Source organism: Petromyzon marinus, chromosome 60 (assembly GCF_048934315.1).
Source record: "Petromyzon marinus isolate PM22_M1 ecotype Great Lakes invasive population chromosome 60, UKy_Petmar_22M1.pri1.0, whole genome shotgun sequence".
Lineage (NCBI taxonomy): Eukaryota > Metazoa > Chordata > Hyperoartia > Petromyzontiformes > Petromyzontidae > Petromyzon > Petromyzon marinus.
In genome coordinates, this window is record NC_133726.1 from 1,443,764 (window position 1) to 1,464,677 (window position 20,914).

Genomic DNA, 20,914 nt, shown 5'->3' on the forward strand with positions numbered 1-20,914 from the left:
CTGCGCTGTAGGTCTCTGTGCTGTAGGTCTCTGCGCTGTAGGTCTCTGTGCTGTAGGTCACAGTGCTGTAGGTCTCTGTGCTGTAGGTCTCTGTGTTGTAGGTTTACAGCGCTGTAGGTCTCTGTGCTGTAGGTCTCTGTGCTGTAGGTCTCTGTGCTGTAGGTCTCTGCGCTGTAGGTCACAGTGCTGTAGGTCTCTGTGGTGTAGGTCACAGTGCTGTAGGTCACAGTGCTGTAGGTCTCTGCGCTGTAGGTCTCTGTGCTGTAGGTCTCTGTGTTGTAGGTCTCTGTGTTGTAGGTCTCTGTGCTGTAGGTCTCTGTGCTGTAGGTCTCTGTGTTGTAGGTCTCTGTGTTGTAGGTCTCTGTGCTGTAGGACACAGTGCTGTAGGTCTCTGTGCTGTAGGTCTCTGCGCTGTAGGTCTCTGTGCTGTAGGTCTCTGTGCTGAAGGTCTCTGTGTTGTAGGTCTCAGTGCTGTAGGTCTCTGTGCTGTAGGTCACAGTGCTGTAGGTCTCTGCGCTGTAGGTCTCTGTGCTGTAGGTCTCTGTGTTGTAGGTTTACGGCGCTGTAGCCCGGGCCGCCGTGGCCTGGCGCCCAGCGGCTCGCATGAGCAGCGTGCCGGTGGGCACCAGGCCGAGGCTGTCCAGCGAGGCCGAGGCGTCGTCGCAGACGCGCGGAGGGAAGCCGCTGAGCAGCTCGTAGCGTGGAGACCGCCCCAGCCTGGAGCTGGCGGACACAGCACGTGAACAATGGCGAACACAGCACGTGACCCATGACGAACACAGCACGTGAACCATGACGAACACAGGACGGGTACCATGACGAACACAGCACGTGACCCATGACGAACACAGCACGTGAACCATGAGTGATGATGTCTGTGTGTGTGTACATGTGAGTGTCCAGGTAAGCCCTTAGGTGAGTGATGGTGTGTGTGTGTGTACCTGTGAGTGTCCAGGTAAGCCCGTAGGTGAGTGATGGTGTGTGTGTGTACATGTGAGTGTCCAAGTAAGCCTGTAGGTGAGTGATGGTGTGTGTGTGTGTGTACCTGTGGGTGTCCAGGTAAGCCCGTAGGTGAGTGATGGTGTGTGTGTGTACCTGTGAGTGTCCAGGTAAGCCCGTAGGTGAGTGATGGTGTGTGTGTGTGTACCTGTGAGTGTCCAGGTAAGCCCGCAGGTGAGTGAATGTGTGTGTATCTGTGAGTGTCCAGGTAAGCCCGTAGGTGAGTGATTGTCTGTGTGTGTGTACTTGTGAGTGTCCAGGTAAGCCTGTAGGTGAGTGATGGTGTGTGTGTGTGTGTACCTGTGGGTGTCCAGGTAAGCCCGTAGGTGAGTGATTGTCTGTGTGGCCTCCATCCGGAGGAGGTATCGCTCCTCTCCACTCTCTGATCTCACTCTCAGGGTCGCAACGCTGCCAAACTCCAACCCCCCCACTCCCTCCCGGTCAGCCCTGCACGGAGTCACACCGCGTCACACCACAACACACCGCGTCACACCACGTCACAACACACAGAGTCACACCGCGTCACACCACGTCACAACACACCGCGTCACATCACGTCACACCACGTCACACCACGTCACAACACACCACAACACACAGTCACACCACGTCACACCGCGTCACACCACAACACACCGCGTCACACCACGTCACACTGCGTCACACCACGTCAAACTGCGTCACACCACGTCACACCGCGTTGCAACACACCACAACACACTGCGTCACACCGCGTCACAACACACCACAACACACAGCCACACCACGTCACACCGCGTCACAACACACCACAACACACGGAGTCACACCACGTCACACCACGTCACACCGCGTCACAACAGACCACAACACACGGAGTCACACCACGTCACACCGCGTCACAACACACCACGTCACACCGCGTCACAACACACCACAACACACAGAGTCACAACACACAACAACAGAGTCACACCACGTCACACCGCGTCACAACACACCCACAACACACCGCGTCACAACACACCACAACAGTCACACCACGTCACACCACATCACAACACACTACAACACACAGAGTCACACCACGTCACACCGCGTCACAACACACCACAACCCAACACACCACGTCACAACACACCACCTCGTTATTATAACAACGCATATTGACGAGGGGTAAGGGTTGCTGTAGTGGTAGGGGTTAGGGTAGTGGTAGGGGTAGTGATAGGGGTAGTGTTTGGGGTTGGGGTAGGGGTTGGGGTAGGGGTAGTGATAGGAGTTGGGGTTGGGGTAGGGGTTGTGGAAGGGGTCGGGGTAGTGATAGGGGTTGGGGTAGTGGTTGGGGTAGTGGTTGGGGTAGTGATAGGGGTAGTGATAGGGGTTGGGGTTGGGGTAGGGGTAGTGATAGGGGTAGTGTTTGGGGTTGGGGTAGGGGTTGGGGTAGGGGTAGTGATAGGAGTTGGGGTTGGGGTAGGGGTTGTGGAAGGGGTCGGGGTAGTGATAGGGGTTGGGGTAGTGGTTGGGGTAGTGGTTGGGGTAGTGATAGGGGTAGTGATAGGGGTAGTGATAGGGGTTGGGGTTGGGGTAGTGATAGGGGTTGGGGTTTGGGTTGGGGTTGGGGTAGGGGTTGGGGTAGGGTTTGGGGTAGGGGTAGTGATAGGGGTTTGTGTAGGGGGTTGGGTAGGGGTTGCAGTAGGAATTGGGGTTGGGGTAGTGATAGGGGTAGTGATAGGGGTAGTGATAGTGGTTGGGGTAGTGATAGGGGTAGTGATAGGGGTTGGGGTAGGGGTAGTGATAGGGGTTGGGGTTTGGGTAGGGGTTGTGGTAGGGTTTGGGGTAGGGGTAGTGATAGGGGTTTGTGTAGGGGTTTGTGTAGGGGTTTGTGTAGGGGTTAAGGTCCAGGGGTTGGGGTAGTGATAGGGGTAGTGATAGGGGTTGGGGTAGGGGTTTGTGTAGGGGTTGGGGTAGGGGTTAAGGTAGGGGTTGGGGTTGGGGTAGGGGTTAAGGTCCAGGGGTAGGGGTTGGGGTAGACGTGGTCGTAGCTGGGGCGTGGGGGCTCGGGGAGAAGAGATGGGTGACAATGATGAAGGTCGTCGTCATGGTGATCATAGTGACGGTGACGATGACGATGACGACGGTGACGATGACGACGATGACGACGATGACGACGGCGACGATGACAACGATGACGCCGCTGTCTCGCCTGTCCACGCTGGTCTCCACCGTGATGAGTCCCCTGGTGCGAGTCCCCGGGTCCTCGTCACCCTGTGAGTGAGACCAGCAGAGTGAGACCAGCAGAGTGAGACCAGCAGAGTGAGACCAGCAGAGACCAGCAGAGTGAGACCAGCAGAGACCAGCAGGGTGAGACCAGCAGAGACCAGCAGAGTGAGACCAGCAGAGTGAGACCAGCAGGGTGAGACCAGCAGAAACCAGCAGAGACCAGCAGGGTGAGACCAGCAGAGACCAGCAGAGTGAGACCAGCAGGGTGAGGACAGCAGAGTGAGACCAGCAGAGACCAGCAGAGTGAGACCAGCAGGGTGAGACCAGCAGAGTGAGACCAGCAGAGTGAGACCAGCAGGGTGAGACCAGCAGAGTGAGACGAGCAGAGTGAGACCAGCAGAGACCAGCAGAGTGAGACCAGCAGAGTGAGACCAGCAGGGTCAAAGTGAGACCAGCAGGGTCAAAGTGAGACCAGCAGAGTGAGACCAGCAGGGTGAGACCAGCAGAGTGAGACCAGCAGGGTCAGAGTGAGACCAGCAGAGTGAGACCAGCAGAGTGAGACCAGCAGGGTCAGAGTGAGACCAGCAGGGTCAGAGTGAGACCAGCAGAGTGAGACCAGCAGAGTGAGACCAGCAGGGTCAGAGTGAGACCAGCAGGGTGAGACCAGCAGAGTGAGAGTGAGTACTAAAAAGCCTTTTCATAAAAAACTTAAATATTTAAAGTTGCATGAAAATCCACGCAGCCGAGCCAGCAGCGTTACAGGCAGCGTGCAGAGTGTCACGTGCAGAGTGTCACGTGCAGAGTGCCACGTGCAGAGTGTCACGTGCAGAGTGTCACGTGCAGAGTGTCACGTGCAGAGTGCCACGTGTACAGTGTCACGTGCAGAGTGTCACGTACAGAGTGCCACGTGCAGAGTGCCACGTGCAGAGTGCCACGTGCAGAGTGCCACGTGCAGAGTGTCACGTGCAGAGTGCCACGTGCAGAGTGTCACGTGCAGAGTGTCACGTGCAGAGTGCCACGTGCAGAGTACCACGTGCAGAGTGCCACGTGCAGAGTGCCACGTGCAGAGTGCCACGTGCAGAGTGCCACGTGCAGAGTGTCACGTGCAGAGTGTCACGTGCAGAGTGCCACGTGCAGAGTACCACGTGCAGAGTGCCACGTGCAGAGTGCCACGTACAGAGTGCCACGTGCAGAGTGCCACGTGCAGAGTGTCACGTGCGGAGTGTGACGTGTTAGGCACACATCGCCACAACTCGATGTGTCCAGTGTCGGTATGTATGGACGTGTCGTGGCGTGTATGGAGTCACTTTGGTGTAGCGCCAGTGCCGAGGGAAGGGCGGCTACTGTAGGTGTGGAGGCCTCTCTCTCGCTCCGGGATGAGTACGGAACGGAAGGGCCCCCAGGGGGCACAGTTCGGGTGACAGCGAGAGAGAGAGGGGACATGACAGTCTGGGTGAACCACCAGAGGGCACGTCACCGGACGAGGTGGTAACGAGGGCCAGAGAGGAGGTGAGAGGGACACGTGACGTGTTGCCCAGAGTCTCTGAGAGCGATCTTGGATGTTCGTCTCTGGGAGCGGAATCCGTCGGCTGTCTCTTCGCTCTTTGCGCACGGCACCGTGGACCAGGCAGGGTGTTAGCTGACCTGGTCCGCTTGCATCGTTATCCCGTCGAGTGGTTACGTAGTTACCCGTGGTGGTTACCACCCTATATCGCGATTGGTCAAGTGGTTACATTGTTACCCCGTTGTGTTAATAAATAAACGTGTTGCATCCAAGTTCGAGTGTGCGCCTCTGTGGAACCCGTTACATATTTATCTACGTGTATCTATGTGTCTAAATATCTACGTGTCTGTATGTGTCTGTAAGTATATGTATGTATCTATGAATCTGTTTGTATCTATGTGTCTGTATGTATGTATCTATGTGTCCTTATGTATCTGGTCCGGCAAAAACAAACCCCTACCGCCTCGTGGTGCCAGACGGCAATGCTGTGGTGAGCAGTGCCATGGGGGGAGGGCCAATTTAAATTGGCCCTTTCCCCTGATGGCGTTTGTAACCACCACAGCGGCCAAATGGGGGCTCTGGACAGGTGTTAGATGCTGGTAACCCCTCGACCTTCAATTACTTATCACCAAACCACGACTGAAAATTTTAATTAATAAGCCAAACCCCATTTGGCAGAGCCAGGAGACTGAATCCTTACCCTCGGGGCTCCTCCAGAAACAACAAAAAACCACGATGTGTAGCCACGTGGAATGTTCAAACGCTGACTGCGGAGGAGAGGCTGCCACTCCTCTGTTGGGAGCTGGACGTATACCGCCTGTATCTCTGTGGTATTCAGGAGGTCCGGTGGACCGGCTCTGGCTCGTGCCACCATGAGGGGTGGACAGTCCTCTACTCGGGGCAGCAGGCTGCCGAACAACAGGGAGTGGCTCTTCTTCTGAACAAAAGAATGAAGGGGGCGTGGGAGCGTGGCAGTGAGGTGTGGGAAGCTGTACGCCCCAGGCTACTTTGGGGTCACCTTCCCATCAACCAGAGGCGAGGAGTGTTGGTCGTGGTTATTTATGCCCCCACCGAAGACGAACATCTGTGGAGGGATGCACGCAAGGTCGATGAGTCAGATGCCTTCTATGACCTCCTGTCACAGGTGCTGGCTAAAGTGGCCCCTCGGGATAGAGTCATCATCTTGCTGGGTGACTTCAATGCCCGAGTTGGTCATGATGCTGGAACCTGGTCTGGAGTGATTGGAAGGCATGGGCCAGATCAGCTCAATAATAACGGCAGGAGGCTGCTAGATTTTTGTGCAGCCCATGGGCTTGTAAATACCAACACGTTGTTCCGGTATCGGCGCATCCACACATCATGGATGCATGCCGGGTCCAAGCAAGAACATCTGCTGGACTACATAGTGACGGACCAGCGGATGCGAGCCCATGTCCTTGACACCAGGACCTACCGTGGAGCTGATCTGCCCTCTGACCATCGACTAGTCATCTGTAAGATGCGCTTGCCATTCTTCCACTCCGGTGGTGGGTGTACACCCAGAACCCCATTCAAACCCTTAGTGGCATGGTCTCAGCTAGCTGATGAAAGTTGCAAGCGAGAATTTCATCATCGCTTGCGGCTGGGGTTGGAATCGTCCCCCCACTCCTCCAGATGTCGAGGGTAAATGGGCGAGGTTTAGGACTGTGACTCATGCAGCTGCAATGGCTGCTTTAGGTACGCGGTCCAGACCTCACCAGAGACCCTGGCTGACAGAGGAGGTGTTCAGGCTGGCTGAGAAAAAGCAACAGGCCCACTCTCATCGGCTTCAGCATCCCACGTTGGAGAATGAGGAGGCTTACCGCAGCCTTCGCTCGGAGGTTCGAAGAGCTGTGAGGTGCTGCAAGGATGGGTGGTGGTCGCGGGTTGCTGAGGAGATGGAGTCTGCCTCAATGGCCCGTGATAACAAATCGCTCTTTAATTCCATCAACAAAGTAACCTGCAGCGCCACACCTATTACCATCATTAGGGGAAAGAACGGTGATCCAATCTCTGATCTCCAGGAACAGGTTTGCAGATTTGCTGAGCATTTCTGTGAGGTCCTGGGGGAGGGGAAATCCCTCGGCCTGGAAAACAACGTGGGACAAAGTGGGGATGACCCTGCCGAGGCTGTGGTGCCTCAAATATTTGAAAAAGTCACCCCCTGTGAGTGGCTGGCTGAGGTACCATCTGTGAAGGAAGTACTGAAGGCCATCCAGAGTCTGAGACTAGGAAAGGCACCGGGCAGAGATTATCTCCTAAGCGAAATGCTGAGGGAAGGTGGCGTTTGTGCACAGACTGCCCTACATGACATCATAACAACAGTCTGGACCACTGGACGGGTTCCGCAGGATTGGAAGGATGCCCTGGTGGTCCCCCTCTTTAAGAGGGGGGACCGCACAGACTGTAACAACTACAGGGGCATCTCATTCCTCAGTGTGCCGGGAAAGGTCCTGGTAAGGATTATTCAACATCGCCTTGCTAGGCACGCTGAGGAGAGGCTTGCGAAGCCCCAATGCGGTTTCAGGAAAGGGCGGTCCTGCACAGATGCCATATTTTCTGTCCGTCTGCTACAACAGAGGTGTAGGGAATTCCAACAAGACCTACATCTCTGCTTTATTGACCTGGTCAAGGCCTATGATACCATCAGTAGGCCTGGGCTCTGGGTTGTTCTTCGTGCTTTCGGAGTCCCTGACCCTCTGCTCACGATCATTAAGGACCTTCATGATGGTGAGCGGACCTGGGTAAAACTACGTGACTGGTAGTCAGAGCCATTCCCTGTTCACCTTGGGGTGCAATAGGTATGTCCTCTGGCTCCTATATTATTTAACATCTATTTCTACCACGTAGTTGGTGAAGGAGGAATTTCCATCTGGTACAGATACAATGGGAGGCTGATTGATGCCCGGGTGCGGTTAAGGGATGGCTCCCTATTAGTCAACCATGTTATATTTGGAAATTATTTGGTAATTGCTGCTCACTCAGAGGAGGAGTTGGAGACGCTGCTGCTGAGACTGGAGCGTGCCACTAAGAGGTGGGGCCTTACCATCAGCCCCACCAAAACTAAGCACCTGCCTGGGTATTTTGTACCATCGGACACTCCACCCCCACAACTCCCAATCGGTGATGGGGCAGTTGTGGAGAGAGTGGAGAGTTTCCCATACCTGGGCAGTGTGCTTATGACTGGCTCCAGTTTAACAGCAGAGGTCTCACACCGAATCAGTCTAGCGGCAATATCTTTTCATCGGTTGCGTAACGCTGTGTGGAAGCTACCTGGTCTGTCGCTCCGCACTAAGCATCAGGTCTTCTCGGCCACGGTCATTCCCTCCCTTCTCTACGCTTGCAAAACGTGGACCCCCCTAATGGAACATCTTCGCCGGTTAGAAACATTTAGGCTGGCCTGCCTACGATCCATCCTGGGTTTAACCAGACTGGATTGTGTGAGGAGCTCACAAATCCTTGAAAGATCTGGGCAGGGTCCCATCGGTGAGCTCCTCCGGCGGGCAAGGCTGCGATGGCTGGGTCATGTAGCCCGCATGCCCAGCCACCGCATGCCGAAACAGCTTTTGTTCGGCCGGATTGAGGGGGCTAAGCGGGTGCGGCACGGGCTAGAGAAGAGATGGAGTGATGTGGTACAGGAGGACGTGGAGCTGAGTGGACTTGTCGATGACTGGTACCAGCGGTGTCAAGATCGGCCTCTGTGGAGGAGGCTCGTGAAGGATGCTACTGGGCAGTTGGAGGTAGTCGCCCTCCAACAACAACGGAGGGCGGAGGAGCGACGCTCAGAACAACGAGCGGAGCGCCGGGTGGCTAACGCACAGCAGGTTGGCACAGTAGGGGGCACAGGTGGTGCATTAGCCAGTCATCTCAGTCAGTCGACCCTTGGCACCTGGGTCTGCCCCGTGACCTCCTGCCAGCGGGCGTTCGACACTTCACGTGGCCTCAGGGTGCACATAGCCTGGCACAAGCGTCGTGGTGACGTCACCGCCACTTAGTGACGAATGGCGGTTGTTGTTGTGTTGTATGTATCTATGTATATCTATGTGTCTGTATGTATATGTATGTATCTATGCATCTGTATGTATCTATCGTGGGGAGACGTAGCGTAGAGATTCGCGTACTGCGCGATGAACCTGCCTACCCGAGTTCGATTCCCGCTCACAGCCACCAGTGCCGGTGACGATTATCTGCACCGGTTCTGGGCCTCTCCCCTAGGTGGGGTGTGGTGCTGGGCATCCATCCCCTCGTGTGCCGTGCCGGCCTTCATCGGTGCAATTCGCTAACAGCCCTTGCCCCAACAGTCTGTTGAGGCTATATGGGGGATCTTTGTATTTTGTGTGCACGTGCGTGTGTAGCGCAGCGGTTAGCGCACTGCGCTATGAACCCAGAAACTTGAGTTCGATTCCCGCACACGGCCAACACCAGTGACGATTATCTGAATCGGTCCTGGGCCTCCCCTCGGTCGACTCAGCCTCAAATGAGTACCTGGTGTAGCGGTGTGTAAACATCGCCACTGGGGAGACAAAGGCGGCCGGGCGTGGTGCTGGCCACCCACCCCCTCACCGTGTGGTGCCGTGCCGGCCTTCATCGGTGCAATTCGTGAACAGGACTTGCCCCAACAGTCTGTTGAGGCTACACGGGGGGGTAGGGGGGGTATCTTTGTCTTTGTGTGCGTGTCTCTGTCGATACGCACCATGAGCAGGCTCCGCACGGACGCACGGATGGACACGACGCTGCCTCGCTTGATGACGCACGTGGGAAGCTTGCTGACGAACTGATCCACGCTCTCACCACACTCTTCTCACGAAACACAGAGACAGAGATCACCCGTGTACAGCCTTGACGGACTGTTGGGGCAAGTGTGTGAATGAGTGTGTGTTCACTGCGTCGGTGTATAGGTGTTGCTCGCTAACGGCACTTTCCCCAACAGCCTGTTTGGGCTATACAGGGGATCATTGTCTTTTGTAGGTGTGCGTGCACAAACGTGTGTGTATCCGTGTGTGTGTGTGTATCTGTGTGTGTGTATCTGTGTGTGTGTGAGCTGTGGGGGGAGGGCCAATTCCGATTGGCTCCTCCCCTCATGGCGTCTGTGTCCACCACAGTGGCTAAACTGGGGCTCTGGACGGGTGCGAGGGGCTGGTAACCCCTCCACCTTCAATTAATTACCACTAAACTACGACTAAAACATGTAACTAATAAGCTTGTGCCGGAGGCCCCGGGGGGACAGGCATCCATGACGTCTCCTGGCCAAACCCCATTTGGCGGAGCCAGGAGACTGAATCTTTACCCTCGGGGTTCCTCCAGAAACAGAAAAAAGCCACTGCGGATGGCCACGTGGAATGTTCGAACACTCACTGCGGAGGAGAGGCTGCCACTCCTCTGTCGGGAGCTGGACCGGTACCGCCTGGATCTCTGTGGCATTCAGGAGGTCCGGTGGACCGGTTCTGGCTCCTGCCACCATGAGGGGAGGACAGTCCTCTACTCGGGGCAGGAGACTGCCAAAAAACATGGAGTGGCTCTTCTGAACAAAATAATGAAGGGAGCGTTGGAGCATGGTGGTGAGGTGTGGGAAACTGTAAGCCCCAGGCTACTTTGGGGTCGCCTTCCCATCAACCAGAGGCGAGAAGTGGTGGTCATGGTTATTTATGCCCCCACCGAAGACGAACATCCATGGAGGGATGCAGGTAAGGCCGATGAGTCAGATGCCTTCTATGACCTCCTGTTACAGGTGCTAGCTCAAGTGGCCCCTCGGGATAGAGTCATCCTGTTGGGTGACTTTAATGCCCGAGTTGGTCATGATGCTGGTACCTGGTCTGGAGTGATTGGAAGGCATGGGCCAGAGCAGCTCAATAACAACGGTAGGAGGCTGCTAGATTTTTGTGCAGCCCATGGGCTTGCAATTACCAACATGCTGTTCCGGCATCGGCGCATCCACACAACATCATGGATGCATGCCGGGTCCAAACAAGAACATCTGCTGGACTACATAGTAACAGAACAGCGGATACGGGCCCATGTCCTTGACATCAGGACCTACCGTGGAGCTGATCTGCCCACTGACCATCGACTTGTCATCTGTAAGATGTGCCTGCCATTCTTCCACTCCGGTGGTGGGTGTACACCCAGGACCCCATTCAAACCCTTAGTGGCCTGGTCTCAGCTAGCTGATGAAAGTTTCAAGCGAGAATTTCATCATCACTTGCGGCTGGGGTTGGCATCGTCCCCCACTCCTCCAGATGTCGAGGGTAAATGGGCGAGGTTTAGGACTGTGACTTATGCAGCTGCAATGGCTGCTTTGGGTACGCGGTCCAGACCTTTCCAGAGACCCTGGCTGACAGAGATGCTGTTCAGGCTGGCTGATAAAAAGCGACAGGCCCACTCTAATTGTCAACAGCATCCCACGTCAGAGAATGAGGATGCTTACCGCAGCCTTCGCTCGGAGGTTCGAAGAGCCGTGAGGTGCTGCAAGGATGGGTGGTGGTCGTGGGTTGCTGAGGAGATGGAATCTGTCTCAGAAACCACACTTATTACTACCATTAGGGGAAAGAACGGTGATCCAATCTCCGACCCCCAGGAACAGGTTTGCAGATTTGCTGAGCATTTCTGTGAGGTCCTGGGGGAGGGTAAATCCCTCAGTCTGGAGAACATCATGGAGCAAAGTGGGGATGGCCCTGCTGAGGCTGCGATGCCTCAAATATTGGAAGAAGTCACCCCCTGTGAGTGGCTGGCTGAGGTGCTATCTGTTGAGGAAGTACTGAAGGCGATCCAGAATCTGAGGCCAGGAAAGGCATCGGGCATAGATGATCTCCCAAGCGAAATGCTGAGGGAGGGTGGCGTTTGTGCACAGACTGCCCTACATGACATCATAATAACAGTCTGGACCACTGGACGGGTTCCGCAGGATTGTAAGGATGCCATTGTGGTCCCCCTCTTTAAGAAGGGGGACCACACAGACTGTAACAACTACAGGGGCATTTCACTCCTCGGTGTGCCGGGAAAGGTCCTGGTAGGGATTATTCAAGATCACCTTGCCAGGCACGGTGAGGAGAGGCTTCCGGAGCCCCAATGCGGTTTCAGAAAAGAGCAGTCCTGCACAGATGCCATATTTTCTGTTCGTCTGCTACAGCAGAGGTGTAGGGAATTCCAACAAGACCTACATCTCTGCTTTATTGACCTGGTCAAGGCCTATGATACCATCAGTAGGTCTGGACTCTTGGTTGTTCTTCGTGCTTTCGGAGTCCCTGACTCTGCTCACGATCATTACGGACCTTCATGATGGTGAACGAGCCCGGGTAAAACTATGTGGCCGGGAGTCGGAGCCATTCCCTGTTGACCTTGGGGTGCGACAGGGATGTCCTCTGGCTCCCACATTATTTAACATCTATTTAGACCACGTAGTTCGTGAAGCCTTCGATTGCTGTACCGGAGGAATTTACATCTGGTACAGATACAATGGGAGGCTGATCGATGCCTGGATGCGGTCAAGGGATGGCTCCCTATTGGTCCACAATGTTACGTATGCCGATGATCTGGTAATTGCTGCTCACTCAGAGGAGGAGTTGGAGTCGCTGCTGCTGAAACTGGAGTGTGCCACTAAGAGGTGGGGCCTTACCATCAGCCCCACCAAAACTAAGCACCTGCCTGGGTATTTTGTACCATTGGACACTCCACCCCCACAACTCCCAATTGGTGATGGGGCAGTTGTGGAGAGAGTGGAAAGTTTCCCATACATGGGCAGTGTGGTCATGACCGGCTCTGGTTTGACAGCAGAGGTCTCACTCCGAATCAGTCGAGCGGCATTATCTTTTCATCGGTTGTGTAATGCTGTGTGGAAGCTACCTGGTCTGTCGCTCTGCACGAAGCTTCAGGTCTTCTCGGCCACGGTCATTCCCTCCCTTCTCTACGCATGCGAAACGTGGACCCCCCTAATGGAGCATCTTCGCCGGTTAGAAACATTTAGGCTGGCCTGCCTACGATCCATCCTGGGTTTAGCCAGGCTGGATTGTGTGAGGAGCTCACAAATCCTTGAAAGATCTGGACAAAGTCCCATCGGTGAGCTCCTCCAGCAGGCAAGGCTGCGTTGGCTGGGTCATGTAGCCCGCGTGCCCAGCACCGTATGCCTAAACAGCTTTTGTTCGGCTGGATCGAGGGGGCTAAAGGGTGTGGCATGGCCTAGAGAAGAGATGGAGTGATGTGGCACAAGAGGACGTGGAGCTGATTGGACTTGCCGATGACTGGTACCAGCGGTGTCAAGATCGGCCTCTGTGGAGGAGGCTCGTAAAGGACGCTCTTGGGCAGTTGGAGGCAGTCGCCCTCCAACAACAAAGGGGGGCGGAGGAGCGACGCTCATAACAGCGAGTGGAACGCCGGGTGGCTAAAGCACAGCAAGTTGTCACAGTAGGGGGCACAGGTGGTGCATCAGCCAGTAGTCTCAGTCAGTCGACCTGTGGTATCTGGGTCTGCCCCGTGACCTCCTGCCAGGGGGCGTTCGACACTTCACGTGGCCTCAAGGTGCACATGGCCTGGCACAAGCGTCGTGGTGACGTCACTGCCATTTAGTGGCGAATAGCGGTTGTTGTTGTTGTGTAAGCGGTAGTGTAGTGGGGAGCGGTAGTGTAGCCGTTCGCTTACTTTGCTACGAACCCGACAACCCGAGTTGAATTCCCGCTGATTCTCAACACCGGTGACGATTATCTGAACCGGTCCTGGGCCTCCCCTAGGTCGACTCAGCCTCAAACGAGTACCTAGTGCGGTGTGTAAACATCATCGCCACTGGGGAGACAAAAGCGGCCGGGCGTGGTGCTAGCCACCCACCCACTCGTGTGCTGTGCTGGCCTTCACGGCTGCTACTCGCTAACAGCACTTGCCCCAACGATCTGTTACAGGCTAAACGGGGAATATTTGTCTCGAAGAATGGGTGCGCGTCCACGTGTGTCTGCGCACCAGCCACTGCTCGCCCGCTCCGCTCGCTCCGCTCCTCGGCGCGCGGCTCCACGAGTCGCGACGTCTCCACCCCGCCTCCTCCTCCTCCTCCTCCTCGTCCCCCCAGCGTCTCCCCGTGGCCGGGGAAGTCGTCTCCGAGCCGGCGCTCGTGGAACACCTCGTCCCGCCGGTCCGTCACCTGCCCGTCGGCGCCGACGAGGGCCAACAATCGACTCCAATTTGTGGGCTCTGAAGCAGCCGCAGCCGCAGCCGCAGCCACTGCTCCTCTCGCCCGCCACGGTAGACCAGGAGATGCTGACCAACGGGCTCCCGTAACGCGGCGGCAGTGCCGAAACTAAACTATAAACTCACAATAAAGGTTTGTGGGTTTCATAGTTTAGATCGCGTAAACGTGTAAATGCGTCATAACGCCCCAGCCGTGAAAGGTCCGTCATGTAAGCAACGCGCCAAATTAGTTTGCTACCTCGGCGCACCGGTGCATTGGAGAGTAAATACACATCGTCGACAATGTGAGTGCTACATTCTTGGTTCTTTCGGTAAAGTAACGTAGAAGGGAAATAATAAAATAATAAAAATAAAACAATAAAATTCTCGCGACGTTTCGATTGCACAGCAACATTTTCTTGCTGTGGTTAGCACACCTGATGATCATTGCTTGCGTTGCAATTGTTTTATTTTTTTATTATTTCCCTTCTACGTGACTTTACCGAAAGAACCAAGAATAATATAATGTGAGTACCGTGACGATGTGGCAAATCGCCCGATGATGCTGGGTGATGTAATTACCAACACACCGGTGGGCCGAAGTAGTAAACTAATTGGCGCGTTGTTTACGTGACGAACCTTCATGGCTGCAGCGCTACGACACATGAATACTTACGCAATCTAATCCAAAAACCTTTATTGTGAATATTATTGGTCGCGGAAGCCCCTACTACGTGTTAAACTATAAACTATTTTTTTTATTTTTACCAGTTAAAGCCCACCTGAACTGTATAGCTCTTTGTTCAGAAGCGACCTGGCAATCACGAATGGTAGCTCAAAGAAGGGGCTGACCATCACTTGGAAATGTATTGCCGCCAAATTACTCTGAACGCGCGACGACGTCGATCCTAAATGTGGAGGGAAAAACCGGAGGACCCGGAGAAAAATCCACACGAACACAGGGAGAGAGACACGCAGACTCCAAATATACAGCAGCAGCAGGCGTCAGGGTCGGGATCGAACCCACGACCTCCTGTAGACCAGGCGAGGAAGTTAACATCTCCTAGCCACCGTGGCACTACGTTATGAATAACATATTGTAGGGTAAGGCACGGCCCGCGATAACGCGAGAGATGCATACGCAGGACCCAACGAAGACTGAGAGCTGTGGGTAGCGTCTAGAAGCATCCAGCAGCATCCCAATGCCTTTGTTGTGACGCTAGGTTGCATCTAGAAGCATCCCAATGTCTTTGTTATGATGCTAGGTAGCATCTACAAGAATCCAGCAGCATCCCAAGGCCTTTGTTGTGACGCTAGGTAGCATCTAGAAGCATCCAGCAGCATCCCAAGGCCTTTGTTGTGACACTAGGTAGCGTCTAGAGGCATCCAGCAGCATCCAAATGACTTTATTGTGACGCATGGTAGCGTCTAGAAGCATCCAGCAGCATTCCAATTACTATGTTGTGATGCTAGATAGCATGTACAAGAATCCAGCAGCATCCCAATGACTTTGTTGTGACACTAGGTAGCATCCAGCAGCATCCAGCAGCATACCAATCCCTTGTTGTGACGCTAGGTAGCATGTAGAAGCATCCAGCAGCATCCCAAAGCATTTGTTATGATGCTAGGTAGCATCTGGAAGCATCCAGCAGCATCCCAATGTCTTTGTTGTGATGCTAGGTAGCGTCTAGCAGTATCCAGCAGCATCCCAAAGACTTTGTTGTGACGCTAGGTAGCGTCTAGGAGCATCCAGCAGCATCCTAATGTCTTTGTTGTGATGCTAGGTAGCGTCTAAAAGAATCCAGCAGCATCCCAATGACTTTGTTGTGATGCTAGGTAGCATCTAGGAGTATCCAGCAGCATCCCAATGACTTTGTTGTGATGCTAGGTAGCATCTAGGAGTATCCAGCAGCATCCCAATGACTTTGTTGTGATGCTAGGTAGCATCTAGGAGTATCCAGCAGCATCCCAATGACTTTGTTGTGATGCTAGGTAGCATCTAGAAGCATCCAGCAGCATCCCAATGTCTTTGTTGTGATGCTAGGTAGCGTCTAGGAGCATCCAGCAGCATCACAATGCCTTTGTTGTGATGCTACACCGAGGCAGCCGTGCAACTGCGTATTCTGACTCGCGTGTGACAAAGTTCCGTTCGCTCGATCGCGTTATATCTAATTCGCGTTATGAAAGCAACACGCAGCGTCTTAACAAAACAGACTGTACCTCGCCTGGTGTACAGGAGGTCGTGGGTTCGATCCTAACCCTGACGCCTGCTGCTGTATATTTGGAGTTTGCGTGTCTCTCTCTCATCATCATCACGGTGGCTAGGATATGTTAACTACCTCGCCTGGTATACAGGAGGTCGTGGGTTCGATCTCGACCCTGACGCCTGCTGCTGTATAGTTGGAGTTTGCGTGTCTCTCTCTGTCTTCCCGTGGTCGCGTGGGTTTTTCTCCGGGCTCCTCCAGTTATTCCCCCCACGTTTAGAATCAACGTCACGCTTTCAGAGTTAAATGTCCACGTGGTGATGATGATGATGATGGGCCACTTGGTTGAGCGATCATTCGTGACCAAGTGGCTTCTGAAAAAGAGCCTGACAGCCCAGCGGGCCTTACCTGGTCAAAATAAAATAAATAAATTGTTGTTTAAGTTTGTTTGGTTTTCGCGAGTTAGTTGAGTTTTAGCCAGTTAGTTAGTTTAGTTAGTCGAGCTGCAGCACGGCGAGGTTGGACGGCACCTGGAAGGGAACGCCGTCCGGGTATCGACCTTGCAGCTCGGAGGGGAAGTATCCGTCCATGATGTCCTGCAGACATTCCTGAGACAAGACGGAGCGTTCAGTCACGGGGACGCTCACGGACATATGTAGAGACCCATAGAGTTAAAGAGAGATACGTAGAGATCCATAGAGATACAGAGAGATACGTAGAGACCCACAGAAATACACAGAGATACGTAGAGACCCATACGCGGTGGCTAGGAGATGTTAACTACCTCGCGTGGCATACAGGAGGTCGTGGGTCCGATACCGACCCTGACGCCTGCTGCTGTATATTGGAGTCTGCGTGTCTCTCTCTCATCATCATCATCACGGTGGCGAGGAGATGTTAACTACCTCGCCTGGTGTACAGGAAGTCGTGGGTTAGATCCCCACCCTGACGCCTGCTGCTGTATATTTGGAGTCTGCGTGTCTCTCTCTCTCTCCCCGTGGTCGCGTGGATTTTTCTCCGGGTCCTCCGGTTTTCCCCTCCACATTTAGAATCAACGTCACCACGCGTTTAGAGAGTCTTTGACTTCCGCTGTACAGTTCCACACAGCGACAAGCCGCCACTTTGTAGGGCTACCATTTGTGATAGCCAGGTCCGCCTCGGCAAAAAAGGCTCAAAGTAGCAGCTGGTAACAATAGAATAACAAATAAGCAATATTTTTTAAAAAGTTTTTTTAAAACACGCTTTTATTAAATGTACCGTACGAGTAATGTCAGAACTCCACGACTCCAGGAAGTGGCCCCCCAAGCTCGCCACAACGTAAGGGGACCGTGGTCAAATGCAGCCAACGTCCAGTTGAGCGTGGACAATTAGACCCAAGCAGAAACATAACTTACAAAAATAATTTTTATTTAAAGCTTTCGTGACTGCAGGGATTCATATTCTTGGTTCTGTCGGTAAAGTCACCACCGCGTAGAAGGGAAGCAATAAAATGATAAAAATATAAAACGATAAAATTCTCACGACGTTTCGACTGCAACACAAGCAATCGTCATCAGGTGTGAAAACCACAGCAAGGAAATTTGAAAAAAGAATGCTCAAATTTTTTTTCTCATGATAGAATATAGTATTGTCATCAGTATGACACAAGTATACCATACTATTTGGTTCTATTCGGTAAAGTCACGTAGGTAAAAAATAAAACAACAAAATTCACGACGTTTCGGCCACAACACAAGCGGCCTTCATCAGGTGAAGGGATCAGGCTGTCTCGAGGACAGCGCTGGAGTGAAACACAGCCACGCTCAGACCGCGGACCTTTAAGCTGTGTGAGAGAAATTAAGGTGCCTTGACAAAGGAATTAGCATAAAAAAATTAGCATTTGATTGGCCGACTTAGCATGATGAACGGTGTAGAGGTGGTGTACATGCGGGTGAACATGCCGGTTGGCGCGGAGGGGAGGGGGAGTTTGCAGTCGATACCACATCGGGAAGCGGGTTAAAATCGAGTTACAAGATTTGAGGAGTGAGTTAAACAAAAGCGTGTAAAATAGTTGTCATAGTTTTTTTTGTCGTTGAGTACGTAACGGCAATAATGATAACCCCGCGGTGGGGGGGGGGGGGGCCCGCTTCACCTGTGTGGCGGGGTCGCTGTAGGGCCGGAAGGGCCCCCCGAACATGAGCATGCCGTTGCGGTAGAGGGCGAGCGGCACGCTCCGCGTGGGCCTCAGGCGGGCCCCTCCGGCCGTGCGCTCCACCTGGGACTCCCCCTCGCCGGCGACCAGGTTCAACTCCCGCACGTGGCGCAGCAGCGCGTCCAAGTCCACGCGGAAGCCCTCCGCCCCGTCCAAGTCCACGCGGGAGCCCTCCGCCCCGTCCAAGTCCACGCGGGAGCCCTCCGCCCCGCGTGCCGCGCTGCCGGCGGTAGTCCCTGGGGAGCGGCGGTGCGGCGGTTAGCGCGGCGCGGCGCCGGGAACCCGGCGACCCGGCTTCGCTTCCCGCCCACGGCCCCGCGACACCGCTCACGGCGACTATCTGAACCGGCCACGGGCCCTACCCCAGGCCTCAGACGAGCGCCTCGCCGCGGTGTGCGAACGTCGCTGCTCAGAGACGAAAGGCGGCCGGCCCGGCGCGGTTGCTGGCCACCCACCCCTCTCGTGTTGCCGGTCCGGCCTTCGTAGACGCTGCTCGCTGACAGCGCTTGTCCCCACGGCCTGTTAAGGCCACACAGGGGGTCTTTGTCGTGCGTGTGTGCACGTGCGTGTGCGTGCGTGTGTGCGTGTGTGCATGCATGCGTACGTGAGCCCCCGTGGGTTTCGGCGCCGGCGGTCGGCTCGCGAGCGCCTGCCCCTCGCCCGCCGGCGTCTCCCACCCAGACGAGTCCGTAGTCCCGCAGGAACGCCTGCGCACGCGCCCACAGCGACACGCAGCGGCGCTGGCCTCTCCCGCAGACTCTGCCGGCGCCAGCGGGGGTCCCGCCTAGGGCACCCCCGGCGCCAGCCGTCCCCGCGCGGCCAGCGAGGTGACTCGGCGAGCAACGGTGTCGATGGCAGGTGCGTGCGCACGCCGGTGCCCGATTGTTACACGCAGCACCTCCATCTGGTCGAGCTGCTCCTGCAGCTGGCGGCATCTGTCTCGCAAAGACGTCGCTCCCGGGTCCCTCGTCGCGACGTCACGCTCCGCGTCACGCACTGCGGCACAAGTCATCGTCACTTTACATCTCTCTCGTCCCTTTACATCTCTCTCGTCACTTTACATCTCTCTCGTCACTTTACATCTCTCTCGTCACTTTACATCTCTCTCGTCACGTTATAGCTCGTCACTTTACATCTCTCTCGTCACTTTACATCTCTCGTCACTTTACATCTCTCTCGTCACTTTACATCTCTCTCGTCACTTTACATCTCTCGTCACTTTACATCTCTCTCGTCACTTTACATCTCTAGTCACTTTATATCTCGTCACTTTATAGCTCATCACTTTATCTCTCTCATCACGTTATCTCTCATCACTTTATCTCTCGTCACTTTATGTCTCGTCAATTTATCTCTCATCACTGTATCTCTCATCACTTTATCTCTCATCACTTTATCTCTCATCACTTTATCTCTCGTCAGTCTATCTCTCGTCACTTTATCTCTCATCACTGTATCTCTCATCACTTTATCTCTCATCGCTTTATCTCTCGTCACTTTATCTCTCATCACTTTATCTCTCGTCACTTTATCTCTCATCACTTTATCTCTCTCATCACTTTATCTCTCGTCACTTTATCTCTCATCACTTTATCTCTCATCACTTTATCTCTCATCGCTTTATCTCTCGTCACTTTATCTCTCATCACTTTATCTCTCGTCACTTTATCTCTCATCACTTTATCTCTCTCATCACTTTATCTCTCGTCACTTTATCTCTCATCACTTTATCTCTCGTCACTTTATCTCTCATCACTTTATCTCTCGTCAGTCTATCTTTCGTCACTTTATCTCTCTCGTCACTTTATCTCTCATCACTATCTCTCTCGTCACTTTATCTCTCATCACTTTATCTCTCGTCAGTCTATCTCTCGTCACTTTATCTCTCTCATCACTTTATCTCTCATCACTATATCTCTCACCGCTTTATCTCTCATCACTTTATCTCTCATCACTTTACATCTCTCATGTAAAGTGTGCGCCTTGAACTTCGGAGGTGCGGTGTGAGAAGAACAACAAACTAAACTAAACGCCACAAGGCAGTGCTAAAGAAAACGAGTTATCAAAATAAAATCTAATAAATAAAATTACAAATAATAAATTGAAAATAATACTACATAGTACTCTCATTATTTCCATTTCATTAATTACTTTAATTCAATTATCTTTTATTTCATTGCTCTCTCTACGTGATTTTTGCCGAAAGAACCGAGGAAATTATTTCCTTCAGTCACGAAAGTTCAACCAACTCACTCCTCTCCAGAGACTTCACCTTCTCCTCCGCGCTCCTCAGCTTCTGGTCCTGCGGGGCAGGGCCCGGTACGGTGCCGTGAGTCACAACAGGCCCCGTGGGTGTAGCAGCAGCAGCAGTAGCAGCAGTAGTAGCAGCAGTAGCAGCAGTAGTAGCAGCAGTAGCAGCAGTAGTAGCAGTAGCAGCAGCAGCAGTAGTGTCAGTAGTAGCAGCAGTAGCAGCAGTAGCAGCAGTAGTAGTAGCAGCAGCAGTAGCAGCAGTAGCAGCAGCAGTAGCAGCAGCAGTAGCAGCAGTAGTAGTAGCAGCAGCAGTAGCAGCAGTAGTAGCAGCAGCAGTAGCAGCAGCAGTAGCAGCAGTAGCAGTAGTAGCAGCAGCAGTAGTAGCAGCCTTCCTATCGCAGA

General features: G+C 53.8%; 1 protein-coding gene and 1 long non-coding RNA gene across 2 annotated transcripts in view; one reads left to right on the forward strand and one right to left on the reverse strand.

Moving 5' to 3' along the window:
* On the forward strand, nt 1–568 carry LOC142905972 (uncharacterized). Its single transcript, XR_012929997.1, has 3 exons — nt 1–86; nt 358–477; nt 553–568. It is a non-coding gene; the product is annotated as an uncharacterized LOC142905972 (long non-coding RNA).
* Nucleotides 85–20,914, reverse strand: part of UBXN11 (UBX domain protein 11) — a 37,170-nt gene continuing 16,340 nt past the window's right edge. Inside the window, exons 5-14 of the mRNA XM_076053246.1 lie at nt 20,516–20,564; nt 19,161–19,258; nt 18,867–18,969; nt 18,203–18,498; nt 16,602–16,679; nt 13,664–13,841; nt 9,414–9,517; nt 3,182–3,243; nt 1,300–1,446; nt 85–723 (exon numbers count right to left, since the gene is read on the reverse strand). Coding sequence (XP_075909361.1) covers nt 555–723; nt 1,300–1,446; nt 3,182–3,243; nt 9,414–9,517; nt 13,664–13,841; nt 16,602–16,679; nt 18,203–18,498; nt 18,867–18,969; nt 19,161–19,258; nt 20,516–20,564 — 1,284 coding nt within the window. The 3' untranslated portion in view covers nt 85–554. The remainder of the gene's footprint in view (nt 724–1,299; nt 1,447–3,181; nt 3,244–9,413; nt 9,518–13,663; nt 13,842–16,601; nt 16,680–18,202; nt 18,499–18,866; nt 18,970–19,160; nt 19,259–20,515; nt 20,565–20,914) is intronic.